The following is a 14180-nucleotide window of genomic DNA, read 5'->3' as shown; positions in this document are numbered from 1 at the left end:
GAATTAAACGAATAAATAAGTGCATGTCTGCAAGCCAGACAAGGCGGTTCACAGAAAGAGAGAAAGGGATAAGTGGAGACCAGATAAACCAGTTTAGAAAAGCCCCAAAGCCGCTCCAACTGCTGCTCAGGACACCCTGGGGCTGGCCCCAGGGCAGGGCAGGGGAGATGCCTCCTCCGCTGGGGGATGCCACCGCTGGCTGTGCCACCACTGAGCGGCCGTGGTCACCAGCCCAGTGCTGGGAGTATCTGTCATGTATTTATTACACATTAACCAGAAGTTTACAAATCTTGGGGCCAGCACGATCATTTTCACATTTTTCACATTCTTTCACATTTTCACGCCTGCCTGGAGAGCAAAACAGCAGCCGGAGCCCGGAAAAACCTGCTGCCCTTTGAAGCACGCCCGGCTGTGCCGAGCTGTCCCCTGCCAGCACCCGGGGCTCACACCCCACCCGGGGCATCACAGCTCTGATCTCCGGCCCAAACCCGCGCCGGCAGGCCTGCTCTTCTGCCAAAAGCCCTGCAGACATCCCGGTCCGGACAGCGGGGAGATAAGGACACAGCAGGGGATGAGAAATTCAAACTGGAGTGGGCACCTGCTGTTATGCCAGGGCCGCCCTGAGGGCTCCCAGCATCACCCCTCGCATCAGCCAGGCTGAGTTGGGGAAACTGAGGCAGCCACAGAGAAGCAAGCGCTCGAGCTGTGTGTGGATCCCGCAGCTGCTGAGTGACGCAGGATGGGGACGTGTCCCCACGGCGTGGCTCGTGGCACTGACCCCAACCCCACCGGGGGATGCCCGGCCGCAGCCTGGAGGGGATGAACAGTGGCACATCCCAGTAGAGACAGCCGGGCTTTCAGAGGAGAGAAAAAATAAATCCATGTTTTGTTTGCAAATTAACCACGCACGGATATTTTTTTTTTTTGATACGAGCACAGCAAAGGGCAGCAGGTGCCTTGTGAGGGGTTTATCCATGGGGCAGATGCTGCCCGAGCTCTGTGTCTGCCCTGTTAGGCCTCCTTAGTCCCGGCATGTTTACCAGCAAAGCTCTGTTCCCGGTATAAAGTCCTGACAATGCTCTGAACAGAGTCAAGACTTTATTCCAGGAAAAGGTTTTCTACTGGAATAGTTTATACTAGTTCCCCTAACAGAATAAGCAGCACCGACAAAAACATAGTTCTGCAGATTTACTAGGATTTCTGCCAGCTCCTGAGACAGGAGAATGTTTTTCACCCATCTAACTGCTAAGTCTTTCAGAGAAAACATTACACATGCCGAGCAGGGCTGGGCGAACCCCAGCAGAATAAATGAACTGGAAGTCCCTGACCATCCGGCGGCAGAAAGCAGGGGCCCGCGCTCCCTCTCTGTTTGCAGCCCGCCCTGTTTTCCAGCTCCTGGCTGATTTATGCCCGCTGACGGGACACTTGCTTTCCTCTGCTATGGTTGGTAGAACCCCCAAACACCCCCCCGCGCACCCGGGCTGGGAGCGGTGCAGAAGCACCCGGGAAGATGGAGAAGCAGGTCCTGGTGCAAGCGGCTGCCTGGCACAGGCCAGACCCACACAGGATGTGCCGGGGCAAAGCGTCCCGGCAAGGACACGGCCAAGTCCTCTCCGAGGCCGGGCTGCAGCAGGGGAAAATCCCCCCAAAGTGGGCAAACAATATGGGGGGGAAAAGGATTTTACAGCGGAGCTGGGAAGCTGGTGAGGCTGCAGCCACCAGCCCCGTCCCTCCCACGGGGCCCCTCCAGCGCCCATCGCTCCCCAAAGCCTTATTGCACTTGGAAAGTCCGAAGGAAAGGAATGAGAAGGTGAAGCAGAGACAGATGCAAAGTACTGACAAGAAATACCAAGGAGTAAATCGCCTTTGTTTTTTCATGCCAAAGATATTTGCATTCTTATTTCTCCCCTGGAGGCACAAACCTCTTTTGTTGTCCCATAACCACTTGCACTGTCGCTGCCAGGAAGAATTACAGCTCGGGGAGGGTGACCCATTCCCAAGGAAAAGCTTGTGTAACGGGATATCGGCTCTTCGAGGCCAGACGAGGTGGTTGGCCTCTACCTGTACCCCTGAAAGGCATAACCTGGCGGAGGAGGGGGTTTCCTGCAGGACGGGACGATACGAGGCTCCCCAAGGACACATCCTCGTGTCACACATGGCTCCCCATGGCCCCAGCGCCTGCATTTGAGCTTGTTTAGGATGGGACTGCGAGGGGTGAAGCTGCCAAAACCTCCCTGCGAGGACAAGAGCACCAGCAGCTTGCTGGAGGCAGCAGCCGTTGGAGCAGCATTGCCGTGAGAAACCAGCAGCAGCTTTCTTGAAGTGACCGAGCGAAAGCAATAGCTAATTTGCCTGATTTGTCAGAAGTTTGCAGAATTTGCCTCTGCTGCCCACTACCTTCACCTGCACTGCCCATTGTAAAAAAAAAAAAAAAAAAAAAAAAGCCAAGAGAAAGGACTCCTGCCAAATCAAACACAGCAGCCCTTGCTGACGGGTGAGGCACTGAAGGAACACTTTAACCCGGGCAGCTTTTCCAGGGGTACAAACCAGAATCACCAGATTCCACTTTAACCCAGCAAATTTCAGTGGGGTCCTGGGCCAGTGCGGGAGGGTGGGCGAGGAAGGGCCTGGCCACTGCCTCACACGGAGCCCTCTGCTACTACCTGTGGGCAAAAGTCACTCGCCCATGAGCCCTGAGGAAGGGTGTGAGGCTCCAAAACCTCCCCCGCAGCGTCCGTCCGCGCCCGGCGCATCGAAGCCAGCACCGGGTGGTAGCGGTGGCTGTGGCACAGCGAGCCGGGAAACGCAGCGCTGTCAGTTTTTTCCTCTGTTGTACCGATTTTAGGGAAATTTAGGGGAAACCCTAAAGTGTCCATCACTTCAGCTCCATCCCCCTTTGCTGAGTGCTGCTGAGCCCCGCGCTCTCCGTGCCAGATGTCTGACCCCCACCGCTGCCTTCCTCCCCCATCCGTGAGTCGGTCTCGCCTGCTTCCAGTTTGACTCAAAAATTGCTACTTTTTAAGTTCCCTACATAAAGGAGATGTTCTCCCCTAAAACTGCAACGTGTGCTGCCCACAAGGATGGAGCACCGAGGGGTCAAGCGCACGGCGCACAGGGCTTCGGCGTGTGCTCAGCCCTGTCCCAGCGGCTCCTGTCCCGTCCCCAGCACCTCGCCCGGCACACGGGACGGCGGCTGCCTGCTCCGCTGCGAGCCCAAACCCGGGATGCTCCCGGCACCGTGTCCCGCTGTGGGCCCAAACTCAGGATGCTCCCAGCACTGAATCCTACTGTGAGCCCAAACCTGGGATGCTCCTGGCACAGAATCCCAGCTGTGAGACTAAACCCAGGGTGCTCCCCAGCACCACGTCCTGCTGTGGGCCCAATCCCCCGGGATGCTCCCGGCACCAAATCCCTCTGTGAGCCTCAAACCCAGGATGCCCCCGGCACCGCAACCTGCCGCGAGCCCAAACCTGGGATGCTCCTGACACCAAATCCCTCTGTGACCTCAGACCCGGGTTGCTCCCAGCACCACGTCCCACTGCGGTGGGACAAGGGAGGGGGGAAGCAGACAGCCGCCCCCCAGCCGGGCTGCCCAAAGGGCCTAAAGCACGCGGGGCTCCCCTTTCCCCGCGCCCCAACTCGCACCCTCTCCTCCCTTTCCCATCAGGAAATCAAGGCCATTTCTACAACCCAAAACCTCAAAACTTCGCCACCAAACCGTCCCCAGAACCCCCACCGGGACCCCCAAACCCGCTCCCGGTGCCGCTCCCCGGCAGTGCGGTGGGGGCTCCCCCCCCCACCTTCCGAACCCGCAGCGCTCCGGCAGGTGCCGGCCCGTGGGGGGGTGGGTTTGGGGGGTGGCAGAGGGGCCGTCGCGGGGCGGGGAGCGGAGCGGGGGGGGGGGGGGTCCCCGCGGCAGCACCGCCCCTCCCCGCCGCACACGCGGAGCCGGCGCCGGGGCGAGCCGGGCCCAGCGCGCACATGGCGCTGCGGAGCCGCCGGCGGAGACCGGCTGCAGCCGGTATATAAAGGGCTGGGAGCAGCGCAGAGCCACCGCCGCCGCCGCGGGCAGCGGGAGCAGCAGCGGCCGGCGGGCACCGGGGCCGCCTCCTCCTCTTCATCCTCCTTCTCATCGCCTTCCTCCTCCTCACCGAGGGTCGCCCGCCCGCCCTGCCCCGGCCATGGGCAGCCCTTAGCCCCGTCGCAGCACCCAGCGCCGCCCGGTGAGTGGAGACTCTGTGTGTGTGTGTGGCTTTGTTTGGCTCTTTTTTTTTAAAAAAAAAATTATTATTATTTTTAATTTTTTTCCTGCCTTTTCGCTTCCCCTCCCCTTTTTCCGCATCTCTTTATTTTTAGCTGGCGGCCCCGGCCGAGGAGCCGGTGCGGCGGTGGCGATGCAGAAATCAGGTCTGAAATGTTCGGAAAGTGATGCAGGGAAGGGGGGGCCACGCCGGGCCCCTGAGCTCAGGCATTTTAATTTTTAATTTTTTTTTTTCCCCCCAACGTCATTTAATTTTTAAACGTACACAATGTACGCCAAAGGTTTGTGGTTTGGGTTTTTTTCTTTTTTTTTTTTTCTCCTTCTAAATAGCGTGCTTCCTTCTGATCCAATCTCCCCCCATTCCTTATGCGGTGACACAGGGATTCGCTGCAGCCCCGTTGTTTCTCTCGCGGGGGGTGGGGATCCAGGCACTTCCCACAAAGTTTAGCTCCCGCCGGGGCACACGGGGTGGTCCTGCTGTGCCCCCCGCCCTGCCCGGGCTGCAGCAGAGCCGCGGCGCGGGCAGCACCGGGGGATGCTGGAGCCCACGCCTGGCTCCGTCCCTCGGCAGAAAAGCCCCCACGGGAGCCGGGCACCAGCCTTCACCCACCACGCAGCACCGCAGAGGGGTCAGCGGGGTGATGACACACACCTCCCCCCCTGCTCAGGGGACCCTTGGGGTGGGCCCCTGCATCCCCCACCCCCGGCAGGCTCCCGTGGGGCCGCTCGCGGGTCCCCGGTGGGTGCTGGTGCCGGTGTCCCCGGGAACGCGCACGCACTCGCCTCGGTCCGCCGTGAGAAGTTCCCCGGTGGGATGGGGAAGCGCTGCCGGAGCCGCTCTGGCTTCCTCTGCTGCCAAAGTCGTGCTGATGATCGGCGGTAGAAAATGGAGGAGGGAAATGCCTGGTGGCTGCCGGGGCCGGCGGCGTGGGGAGGAAACGCGCCGCCCGCAAGAGCCGCAGGTTCACGCTGTGCCCGGGACGCGGCGGGCGTGGGGCCGGCGACAGCCCACGGGGCGACAGCCCACGGTCACCTCGCGGTCCCCTCCCGGCGTGGCCGCTGGGAGCCAGGGCTTGACCCCGGGACCGTCCCCGTCCCCCCCGCGCAGGTGTGACGGTGCTCGGGTTCAGCAAGGAGCACCCCTCCCCCCCCGCAGGACAGAAACTGCCCCAGCGCATCCACGGGACACGGGTGACACGGGGCAGGGCCAAGAGACCCCCCCCTGTGCTGTACGGGGTGATCCCCTCCAGCCCCCCTGCTTCAGCCTCCCCCTGCCCTGAGGGTGGCGGTGACCCCGAGGGCTGCAGGGGACAGCACGGGGAGCTGGGGGAAGTGGGGGTTACCCCCAGCGGCTGTTGCCAGGCTACTGTGGTGTGCCCTGGAGCAACCATTGTGGGGGGCGAGCAGGCTCCTGGCACCCCCAGTGCCAGCGGCTGCCAGGTGGGTTTAGGGCACCGCAGGCTGCGATGGTGGTGGGTTGTGTCGTTGACCGACCCCGCAGCAACTGGGGGGGGGGTACTGAGGTGTCAGCAGGCACCCCAGGCCAGGCAGGGGGTGGATGGGTGCTCCTGGGGTGTTCCTGTGGCTCCCCCAGCCCGTGCTGGGTCCCGCGGCGGATCTTTCCCCAACTGCATCCATCCACCCCCACGCGCTGAAATACAGATGACGGCTCCCAGGCGCTGGGTTTTGCTGATGGAAACAGCTCGGCCGGGTGCTGAGCGGAGGGTTTCTGGTCCTGGGCTCAAAGGGCACCGGCAGAAACGAGCCCTGTGGGGTGACAAAGGCAGAAAGTTCAGCCCAACTCCTGCCTTTAATCCCTCGGCAGCACAGGGACCGGCTTAGCGGTGCCTTAGGGATGTTACAGCTTCTAGGCCGTGCCTCTTTCAGCAAAAATCATCTTAAACTGATGCCTGGCTCTTTCTCCCCTCTTTTCCAGATCAAAAATGACTGTCAAAGCTGTAAACATGCCGTGCACCACTCCAAATGTTTATACTAAAGTGCCTGACGGAGGATGGGGTTGGACAATCGCTTTTGCTTTCTTCTTTGTGGAAGCTCTAACGTATGGCATTATAAAATCATTTGGTGTCTTCTTTAACGACCTGATGGAAAGCTTTGATGAAACCAACAGCAGGATATCCTGGATAATATCCATATGTGTGTTTGTACAGACCTTCACAGGTAAGAGTAACGGGCGTTCGGGCGTGAGTGCAAGGGGGCTGTTGTACTGCTGACTCAGCATATGTGGACCCGGTACCTGTGACTTTTTGCGCCTCTAATGGCTCCATTCTAAGTAAAAGCCATAAAGCCCAGAGGCTGCATGCTCCTGAAATACCAATTAACGGCTGTCTCAGCCCGGCAGTCCCGCTGAGCCCCATCTCGTGTCCTGCTGTGTGGTACAGGGCGGTGTCGCTGACCCTGGCCCAGCCGCTCAGCTCTCACCAGCAAGGGCTGAAAACAAGAGTTTTGAACCCTAACTCTAGTGAAAAGAATTAGAAGTAACTTGAGCCTCACTGAAATCCACTGGTGTCTGTGGATGTTGCTGCAGGTTAGTCCCAAGCTGCCACGCACCCATCATAGTCTCTTAGGATTTTTTTTTTTGGCACATCCTGAATGCTGTGAGCTGTGCAGTGCTCCAGGGATGGCTCCAGGGTGATGCTCTGCTGTGTGAGGCCAGGGGAGGTGGCATGTCACAGGGACCGGGGTAGGGGTATGAGAAGAGAGGAGATGGGAGCTGGTGAAGTTGCTGACTTGGGTGTTGACCACGGCTCTCCTGCTCTCCTGCCCATCCAGCTCCTCTGTCAACGGTCCTCAGCAATCGCTTCGGTCACCGCTTTGTGGTGATGGCTGGAGGGGTGCTGATCAGCACCGGCATGGTCACTGCCTCCTTTGCCCGCACTGTTGTGGACATGTATGTCACCATTGGTGTCATCTCTGGTGAGTCGTCCTGTTCCCGTACCCGCCAAACGCTTCCTGCTCTCCTGCAGCTTCCTGCAAGCGCGGCTCTGGCGCGGGGGGGGTCTGACTCCCCACGACATGGGGAGTGCTTGAGAAATGCTGCTGCCCCTTCTGAGCTGAGCTCGCCCTCCTAGCAGAGGTGCTGAGCTGGGCTCAAGGCTTGGCTTTCTGCCCTGGCTTACCCTGGGGACCACCCAGGGACTCGGTCCTGCAGACCGCTGCGCTAGCGCGGCTGCACCCATCGCTTCTCATTGGGATCGCTGGGGAGATGAAAACTGTTCACAGGGTCAAATCCTCTAACCTCTCCCTCTATCTCTTTGCTTTTTTTCTGATACTTTTCCCCCTCTCCAATCTGGCCTCGTGTCCGTGGCCAGGAGCTTGCCTCGCTTCAGGGAGCAATTGCTACAGGCTCGAACTCTTTAAAGCAGATGAGGTCCTTGAAGTGGACCCCACTGGCTGTTGGGGAACAGAAGGCATTATCTAGCAGATTTGGGAGGTTGGGTCTCTTGGTTTTGTTTTTTCTTTCTTCTTTTTTTTTTTCTTTTTCCCCCTCCAATTTAAAAAAATAACATTCTGGTTTCCCCAATGATTTTCTTCCAGGATGACTTGCTGAGTTGGCCGAAATGATACTGTAATCTCGCCACTGGGAAAGCTGACTTAACGTGTTCTTGCATCGGTGTTTCCCCCTCCCTTACTTGTTGTTATGGCAATTTTTGGCATTTATTCACAGGCCTTGGATACTGCCTCTCTTTCCTCCCGACTGTCACCATTTTATCACAGTATTTTGACAAAAGACGTTCGCTGGTCACAGCAGTGGCATCTACAGGGGAATGTTTTGCTGTTTTCTCCTTTGCACCAGGTACAGTGCCCGAACGTTGTGGGTTCATACGTGCGTGCCCAAAGCACAGCGCTGCTCCAGGCCTTTTCCCAAGCAAATGGGAGCCAAAGACCATTGATACCAGGGTGCTCGTGACCTCCCCGTGAGCTGCTGAAGCCCACAGGTGGTTGCTCACGTAACCCAGGGGCAGAGTTACAAGCAATCCTAGAGACTGGTCCAACGATGCCTGAGCCCTCCCTGGCATCGCCTGCCAGCGCAGGATGTGTCTCACTGATACGCAGCCCGTCGGGTTCCCTATATAGATCTAGCAGGCTAAAAATAAAGACTGAGAAACTCCCAGCTATTTAAAACACGCAGTGCACGTAACTGCTCCTAAAGGTTAGTGGGCTTGTGCTTAGCACAGGCTGCCGAACTGCTCCAGCCTTTTGGGGACCTGTCCCCGGGGCAGCGCTGCCCTGTCACCGGCTGTCCCCTGCAGTTCAGGTGCTCTGCTGTGCACGCTTGCTTTCAGCTAATACCCGTTGCAAAGCTGCTTTGAGTGCAAATGAAGGCTTGTAATTAAGCAGTGACATGCACCTTTGAGTAGAGCTAAGAGACTTCCTCTAGTAGCTGGTTTCAGGGTGGGGTCAGCTGAGAGAGGAAACTCGAATGTTGAGTTTGCTCTCACTCACTAAAAATAACACCACCTTCATCCTCGTGCACCCCAAACTCACTGGGACCTCAGAAGTGGCTACCTAGAGGGTAGCTTCTGCTAGCCAGATGTTAAATGCAACTCCTAGCTCTTCACTGCAGCTGATGGGAGGAATGTGGGTGCCGGACCCCCGGGTGGCCCTGGGCAGGATGGACCAGGAGGGACCCCTGCTCAGCCTCTGCAAGAGCTGAGGTGCTTGGGACCCTCCAGTGAGAAAGCTCCAGTTACTTCAGTAGCTGTAAATTCAAATAGCTCCTTGGTGTGTAAGTACAGGCTTTTTTTAGTTACACTTTCTTCCTCTTCTGCCCTCTTCCCTCAGCAATTACTGCTCTGAAGGAGCAGATTGGCTGGAGATACAGCCTCCTGTCTGTTGGGGTGCTACAGCTAAGCATTGTCATCTGTGGATCACTGCTGCGACCCATTATCATCAAAGAGCAAGAAGAAGTGAAAGCACAGCCTCCGGAAGAGCCCACGGAGACAAAGTACATGCTTGAAAATGAGCAAACACGCACCTCAATAGAGTCCATAGACTCAGGAGTAGAAATAACTACCTCACCCAGCAATGTGCCTGGAAACACCAAAGCAGAGCCGAAAAGTGAAGAACCAAAGGAAAACGTGCAGATACTTATTGAAAATAACAGCACCCCTCCAGAACCAAAAACCAAACTACTGGACTTTTCTGTGATGAGAGACTATAGCTTTATCTGTTATGCATTCTTTGGCCTGTTTGCTACCCTGGGCTTCTTTGCTCCCTCCCTCTACATTATTCCCCTGAGTCTCAGCCTTGGCATCAGCAAAGACCACTCTGCATACATACTGTCTGCCATGGCGATCGCAGAGGTCTTTGGAAGAATTTCAGCTGGCTGGGTTCTCAACAAAAAGCCTATCCGCAAGATCTACATCGAACTCATCTGTGTTGTTCTGCTGTCTGTAGCGTTGTTTGCCTTCCCTTTTGCCTCTGAGTTCTGGGGCTTGATGACATGTAGCATATTTTTTGGGTTCATGCTCGGAACGGTAGCAGGCACACATATTCCCCTCCTGGCAGAAGACGACGTGGTTGGCATCGCAAAGATGTCTTCTGCGGCTGGAGTCTACGTCTTCATACAAAGCTTAGCTGGGTTGGCTGGACCACCCCTTGCAGGTAAGTCTAAAAGTTTCATCTTGTTTTTTTTTTGGTATGTTTGACAGCTATTGGTGCTGATCTCTGTCTAGAGAGTGTTCTGGCAGTGCTAATCTCAGTACTATGCTAAAAGCCCTGCAACTAGTATTAGGAGACTCTCAGAGCCAGAAGGCTGCTGCAATGCAGCTCTGCAGAGTCCCACAGATGAGGCAGCCTCCACTGAGGAACCTCGGAGTGAGGGAAAATACTGCAGTGCTACCCTGCTCCTCTTAGAAACCTAAACCTGGCATCACTTCAGGCTCTAGTGAAGAGCAGAACGGAGTTGCTCTCACTGTGCGTGTGTTTGTGCCATACGCTGCAGAAAGGTGAAGTCTCTATCATAACAAATAGATGCCTGATGCGTCTCGGGCTTTGCATCCCTGCAGTGCCCAGAGGCTTCTGACTTGCCTGAGATGACACTATGTACCCCTGAACGCAGTGTTTTGACTTGTTTGTTTTAAGGGAGCATCTGTTTGTCATTGAGCATCTTTTGATTGCAAATAAAATGATGCAGTGGTACCCAGATTAAAAATCCTGTAGGAGGGATGGATGGGCAAGGGAGAGAGAGAGAGTTGGTTGTGGCTAACTGCTGTGAATGTGTTTTCTGCAGGTGTCTTAGTGGATACGACACAGAACTACAGCTCAGCCTTTTACTCTTGTGCTGCTGGCATGGTCCTGGGTGCTGTGTTTCTGTCCCTGGTGAGACCGTGCAAGGCTGGGCTGTGCCACCGCCAGCAGCAGCGCGCAGAGGAGAGCGCGGCGGAGGTCGTACCAGAATTACCAGATGACTTTATTGAAATGGATATTGGAAAAGCAGAAAATTCAGGAAAAGGCTGTGATGGTATGGCATAAACAAAACCGGTTCCTTCTCCATCTAATGTACTCGGCGTAAGACTGGGGGAAAGGTCAGCTCTGCTCCACGTTTTAAAACTACATTCTGAAGGGAATGTGAAATTTTAAATGTGAACAGTTGCTACCGACTTTTTTTTTATTAGAAAGAACTTTTTTTAACCAACAATGGAAAGCTCCATAGAAAATACAGATAGCCACATAACTTCTGTCTAGCATGAAGATGTGATGCACACTCCTGCTTTCTTGATAACAAGCATAGGTAAAGGTTCAACTGATCCCAGAAAAACTGAGAACAGCCGCAGCAGAAGCAGCTCAGCCTCTGACTGCCCTTACCCATCTCCTATCACAAATTCCATGCAGACAAGAAACCGATGATACAAACTGGAGACGAGCATTTCATACGCCACCAGTAGCCAACTGAATCTTCTTCTGGAAGAATATGGACTCATGTTTTAGATTTGAGGAGGAGGCTAGGCTAGATAGCTGACTTAAACCATTGCTAGTGTTCTTCTAATTAACTTGAACGTCACAAATGCTGGGAAATAGGAGGCTCCGTATGTCTTTATGGCCAGTTATTACTGCACATATTTCATAAGATCGTTTTTCTTCTCCTGATTGGTATCCTTAGGACTGTTTTCTATTGATAGTCAGATCTGATGTACTGTTTCTAATTTAACTAGTATTTATTAATTTATTCTAAGATTGTTAAAGGAGGTTATCTTAAATAACTGGAGAGGAAAAATCATCTTTTGCATAACGGAAAGCTGTCCTTACATCAATCTCTTCAATACCTATCTTGTATTGCTAGCTTGTGAAATTGTTGGGAAACTTACTCTTACAGCATAGAGTGTAGCTGTTTTTAATAGGTAGGTCTTAGGTAACCCAGTTGTGATTTAAAAAGGAAAAAAAACCAAATAATAAACTACAGATCCAGCATCTCTTTCCATAAGGCCTCAGCTGGTGTCACTGGACCCAGTTCTGCTGCCATAACTAGCCCACCCCACAGGGAGGATTTGGCCCAGTATGTCTTAATGTACCCGAAACCTTCGCTTACAGGTGCACAAGGAAATCTTGGCCGTATCACCGCATGAATGTGGAAACCCCCACGATACCCGGCCCCTCGCAGCCTGCTCCCCGCATCTGCCAACTGTGTGGGCATGGGGTGGCTGCTCTGAGCTGTACCCCCTTCCCCAGCTCTCTGTGCTCCCCCAAAGTCAGCGAGAGGCTCTTTTTTTTTTTTTTTTTTTTGCTGCTGACTTCAGTGAGAAATGAACCAGAGCCTGTGCACATTGAAGGCATGAAGGTTAGGATAAAAGACAACGTGCTAGTTGTTCATTTAGTCTTAATGGGAGAGATTCCTACTCACGGTGACACAAGCTTGCTTACCCCACCTATATGCATCTTAACGCCTCTAGGCAACTCAGGGGGACAAATAAAACAAGTCTGTTTTGGTTTGGAAAAAAACAAACCAACATTTCTGTGTATTTAAGTGGAAGTGGTATCATACATTAACTGCTATGCTGACCTGTCTGTATTACCAGCCATAGAAATGTGGGACAATCTGTTTAAAAAAAAAAAAAACAAAACCAACAACAAAAACCAACCTCTTTTTGGGAAGGTGCTTGATTTGTTTTTTCTGTCTTAAATGTCCAAAAAAAAAAAAAAGAAAAAAAGAAAAGAAACAGGCACTCTTGCAACCAAGTGGCTGGAGCAATTCATCCTCACTGCCCGAGACCTGCGGTCTCGCGTCCTTCCTCTGCCTCAGCACTTTATCACGGCCAGCAGAACCTCGCTGTGTTGCACCCAGGACTGGAAGACCCCTTACTGAGAACTAAAGTTTTGTGAATCAGTGAGTAAAGAACAAATAACGATGTTGCATTAAGATGTGCTTTTTATTTATTGTTAATTTATGATACTTCAAGCATTTTGGTAAATGTTCTGTAGACTATAATTGTAAGATTATTGAAGTCTTTGTGATACGAGACCTCACTACAGCACTTTGCTATTACAACTCTGCTTGGAAGTGGAACAAGGCCTCCAGGTTTTGCGTGTGTGTGTAAGCTCCCTGTTCTGCAGATTTGCGAGGTTCTACTGTAACTTAATTTTTTTTTTTACAACAATTTCCAATACAGATCAAATAATATGTTTGTCACTGACCTCACAGTACGTTTCTGTTCCTGTCTGTGTCGCGGCACGAGCAGGGGAGCGAGTGAGTATGTGTGTGTGCGGGCGCAGAAGACCCAGAAGCCAGGCTTTAATGCGTTCAAAGCAGGATTTTCTGACTTGTTTGTAACGTACCTAGTGGACTCTGGAAATACTCTAAAACACTGAGTTTTGCAATAAACTTTTTCTTTTTTTTTCTCCTTTTTTTGTCTTTTTTTTTTAATAAAACGAAAGAAACTTTCCTCCTCTCCCTCTTCTCCATCCCGAGGGTGAGGCTGGGGCGGGTTGATGCAGGGTCTGGCCGCCGTTTCCCCTGCCCGAAGGGCTGGCGGCAGCGTGGCCATCACATGCCACTTCCTCAGCCTGAAGCAGCATGTTTGCTCTGCGAATTGGGCAATCCTACGCTCTTCTAAAGGGGTTGCTTGGAAGCTGGTAGATGAGTGCTGACCTCAAGGGTACTCTTGTAAACCCTTACCCGGGGAGGCCTGATTAGAAGGAGCCTTTTCTTCTGCTGATTGGTAACTGAATTGGTGGCACTTAGGAACATTATCCTCGTGTCTTCAAGAAGCACGCAATCATGTAATTATTTTATCATCTCTGAATTGCAGAATACTTTCTTCATGCCAGACTAGGCGGCTCATGTATCAGAAATCAAGCTACTAAATAGCAGGATAGTTGCACTAAAGGGCAATTTTCTCTCCCTCAAACCTTATTTCTTTTCACACCCTTCCCTGCTTAGCCCATAACTCCTAGCATCATCAAACCCTACAAGGGGTAACACTGCCGTGCTGCTTAATTCCAAATATCAATGCATGTATTAGACTTGCAAAAGAACTACTTGTTGAAGGAATCATCATGCCACTGATACGTATTAAGTGCAATTTGTTTTCATTATGGTTGCAAAAGTCCTAGAACAGAGGTGATCACGCACGCAAGCGGCGCAGACTTAACACAAATACCAAAGTCCCAGGAAGATAATCTGTCTCCAAATTTGACTCTGGCTCAATTACAGCAGTGAACAAACATTATTTGCAACAGCTTCCTCAAAAACAACACCCCCAAAAAACAGAAAAAAAGGATTACAAAGGCTGCACACTGTTCACATAAATAAAAGCACGTAAAACTGTAACACTATCAGATGTCTCCCTGCGCAGAAACAATTTGGGGTAATTTTTCCCACCTGGTTTAAATTAATTGCCCACAACCTCCTCTGTTCTCCTGCTACAAAGGCATTAAGGCCAGAACAAAATAGGATAAGAAT

At 53.2% G+C, this 14180-nt stretch overlaps 2 protein-coding genes across 3 annotated transcripts in view; one reads left to right on the top strand and one right to left on the bottom strand.

The window, feature by feature from the left end:
- ARSG (arylsulfatase G) overlaps positions 1 to 5342 on the bottom strand; it is a 28234-nt gene extending 22892 nt beyond the window's left edge. For both annotated transcript variants that reach the window (XM_074889140.1, XM_074889141.1), the window contains exon 1: positions 5045 to 5342. The gene's annotated coding sequence lies outside the window, so the exon portion shown is untranslated. The remainder of the gene's footprint in view (positions 1 to 5044) is intronic.
- On the top strand, positions 3852 to 13119 carry SLC16A6 (solute carrier family 16 member 6). The gene is made up of 6 exons (XM_074889142.1): positions 3852 to 4223; positions 6198 to 6439; positions 7052 to 7195; positions 7947 to 8075; positions 9065 to 9886; positions 10515 to 13119. Exons 2-6 carry the CDS (start codon positions 6205 to 6207, stop codon positions 10754 to 10756), a joined length of 1572 nt encoding a protein of 523 aa, XP_074745243.1. The 5' UTR covers positions 3852 to 4223; positions 6198 to 6204; the 3' UTR covers positions 10757 to 13119.
- Positions 13120 to 14180: the final 1061 nt, after the last annotated feature.

The sequence above is a fragment of the Strix uralensis genome, chromosome 19, assembly GCF_047716275.1.
Source record: "Strix uralensis isolate ZFMK-TIS-50842 chromosome 19, bStrUra1, whole genome shotgun sequence".
NCBI classification, from domain to species: Eukaryota; Metazoa; Chordata; class Aves; order Strigiformes; family Strigidae; genus Strix; species Strix uralensis.
This window is presented reverse-complemented; position numbering and strand designations above follow the sequence as displayed.

Excerpts from the sequence above, each read along its gene's own strand:
- SLC16A6 (XM_074889142.1), top strand. The coding sequence starts at position 6,205 with ATGACTGTCAAAGCTGTAAACATGCCGTGCACCACTCCAAATGTTTAT. Across the intron at positions 6,440-7,051 it reads GTTTGTACAGACCTTCACAG|CTCCTCTGTCAACGGTCCTC; the intron begins GTAAGAGTAACG and ends CTGCCCATCCAG. Across the intron at positions 7,196-7,946 it reads CACCATTGGTGTCATCTCTG|GCCTTGGATACTGCCTCTCT; the intron begins GTGAGTCGTCCT and ends ATTTATTCACAG.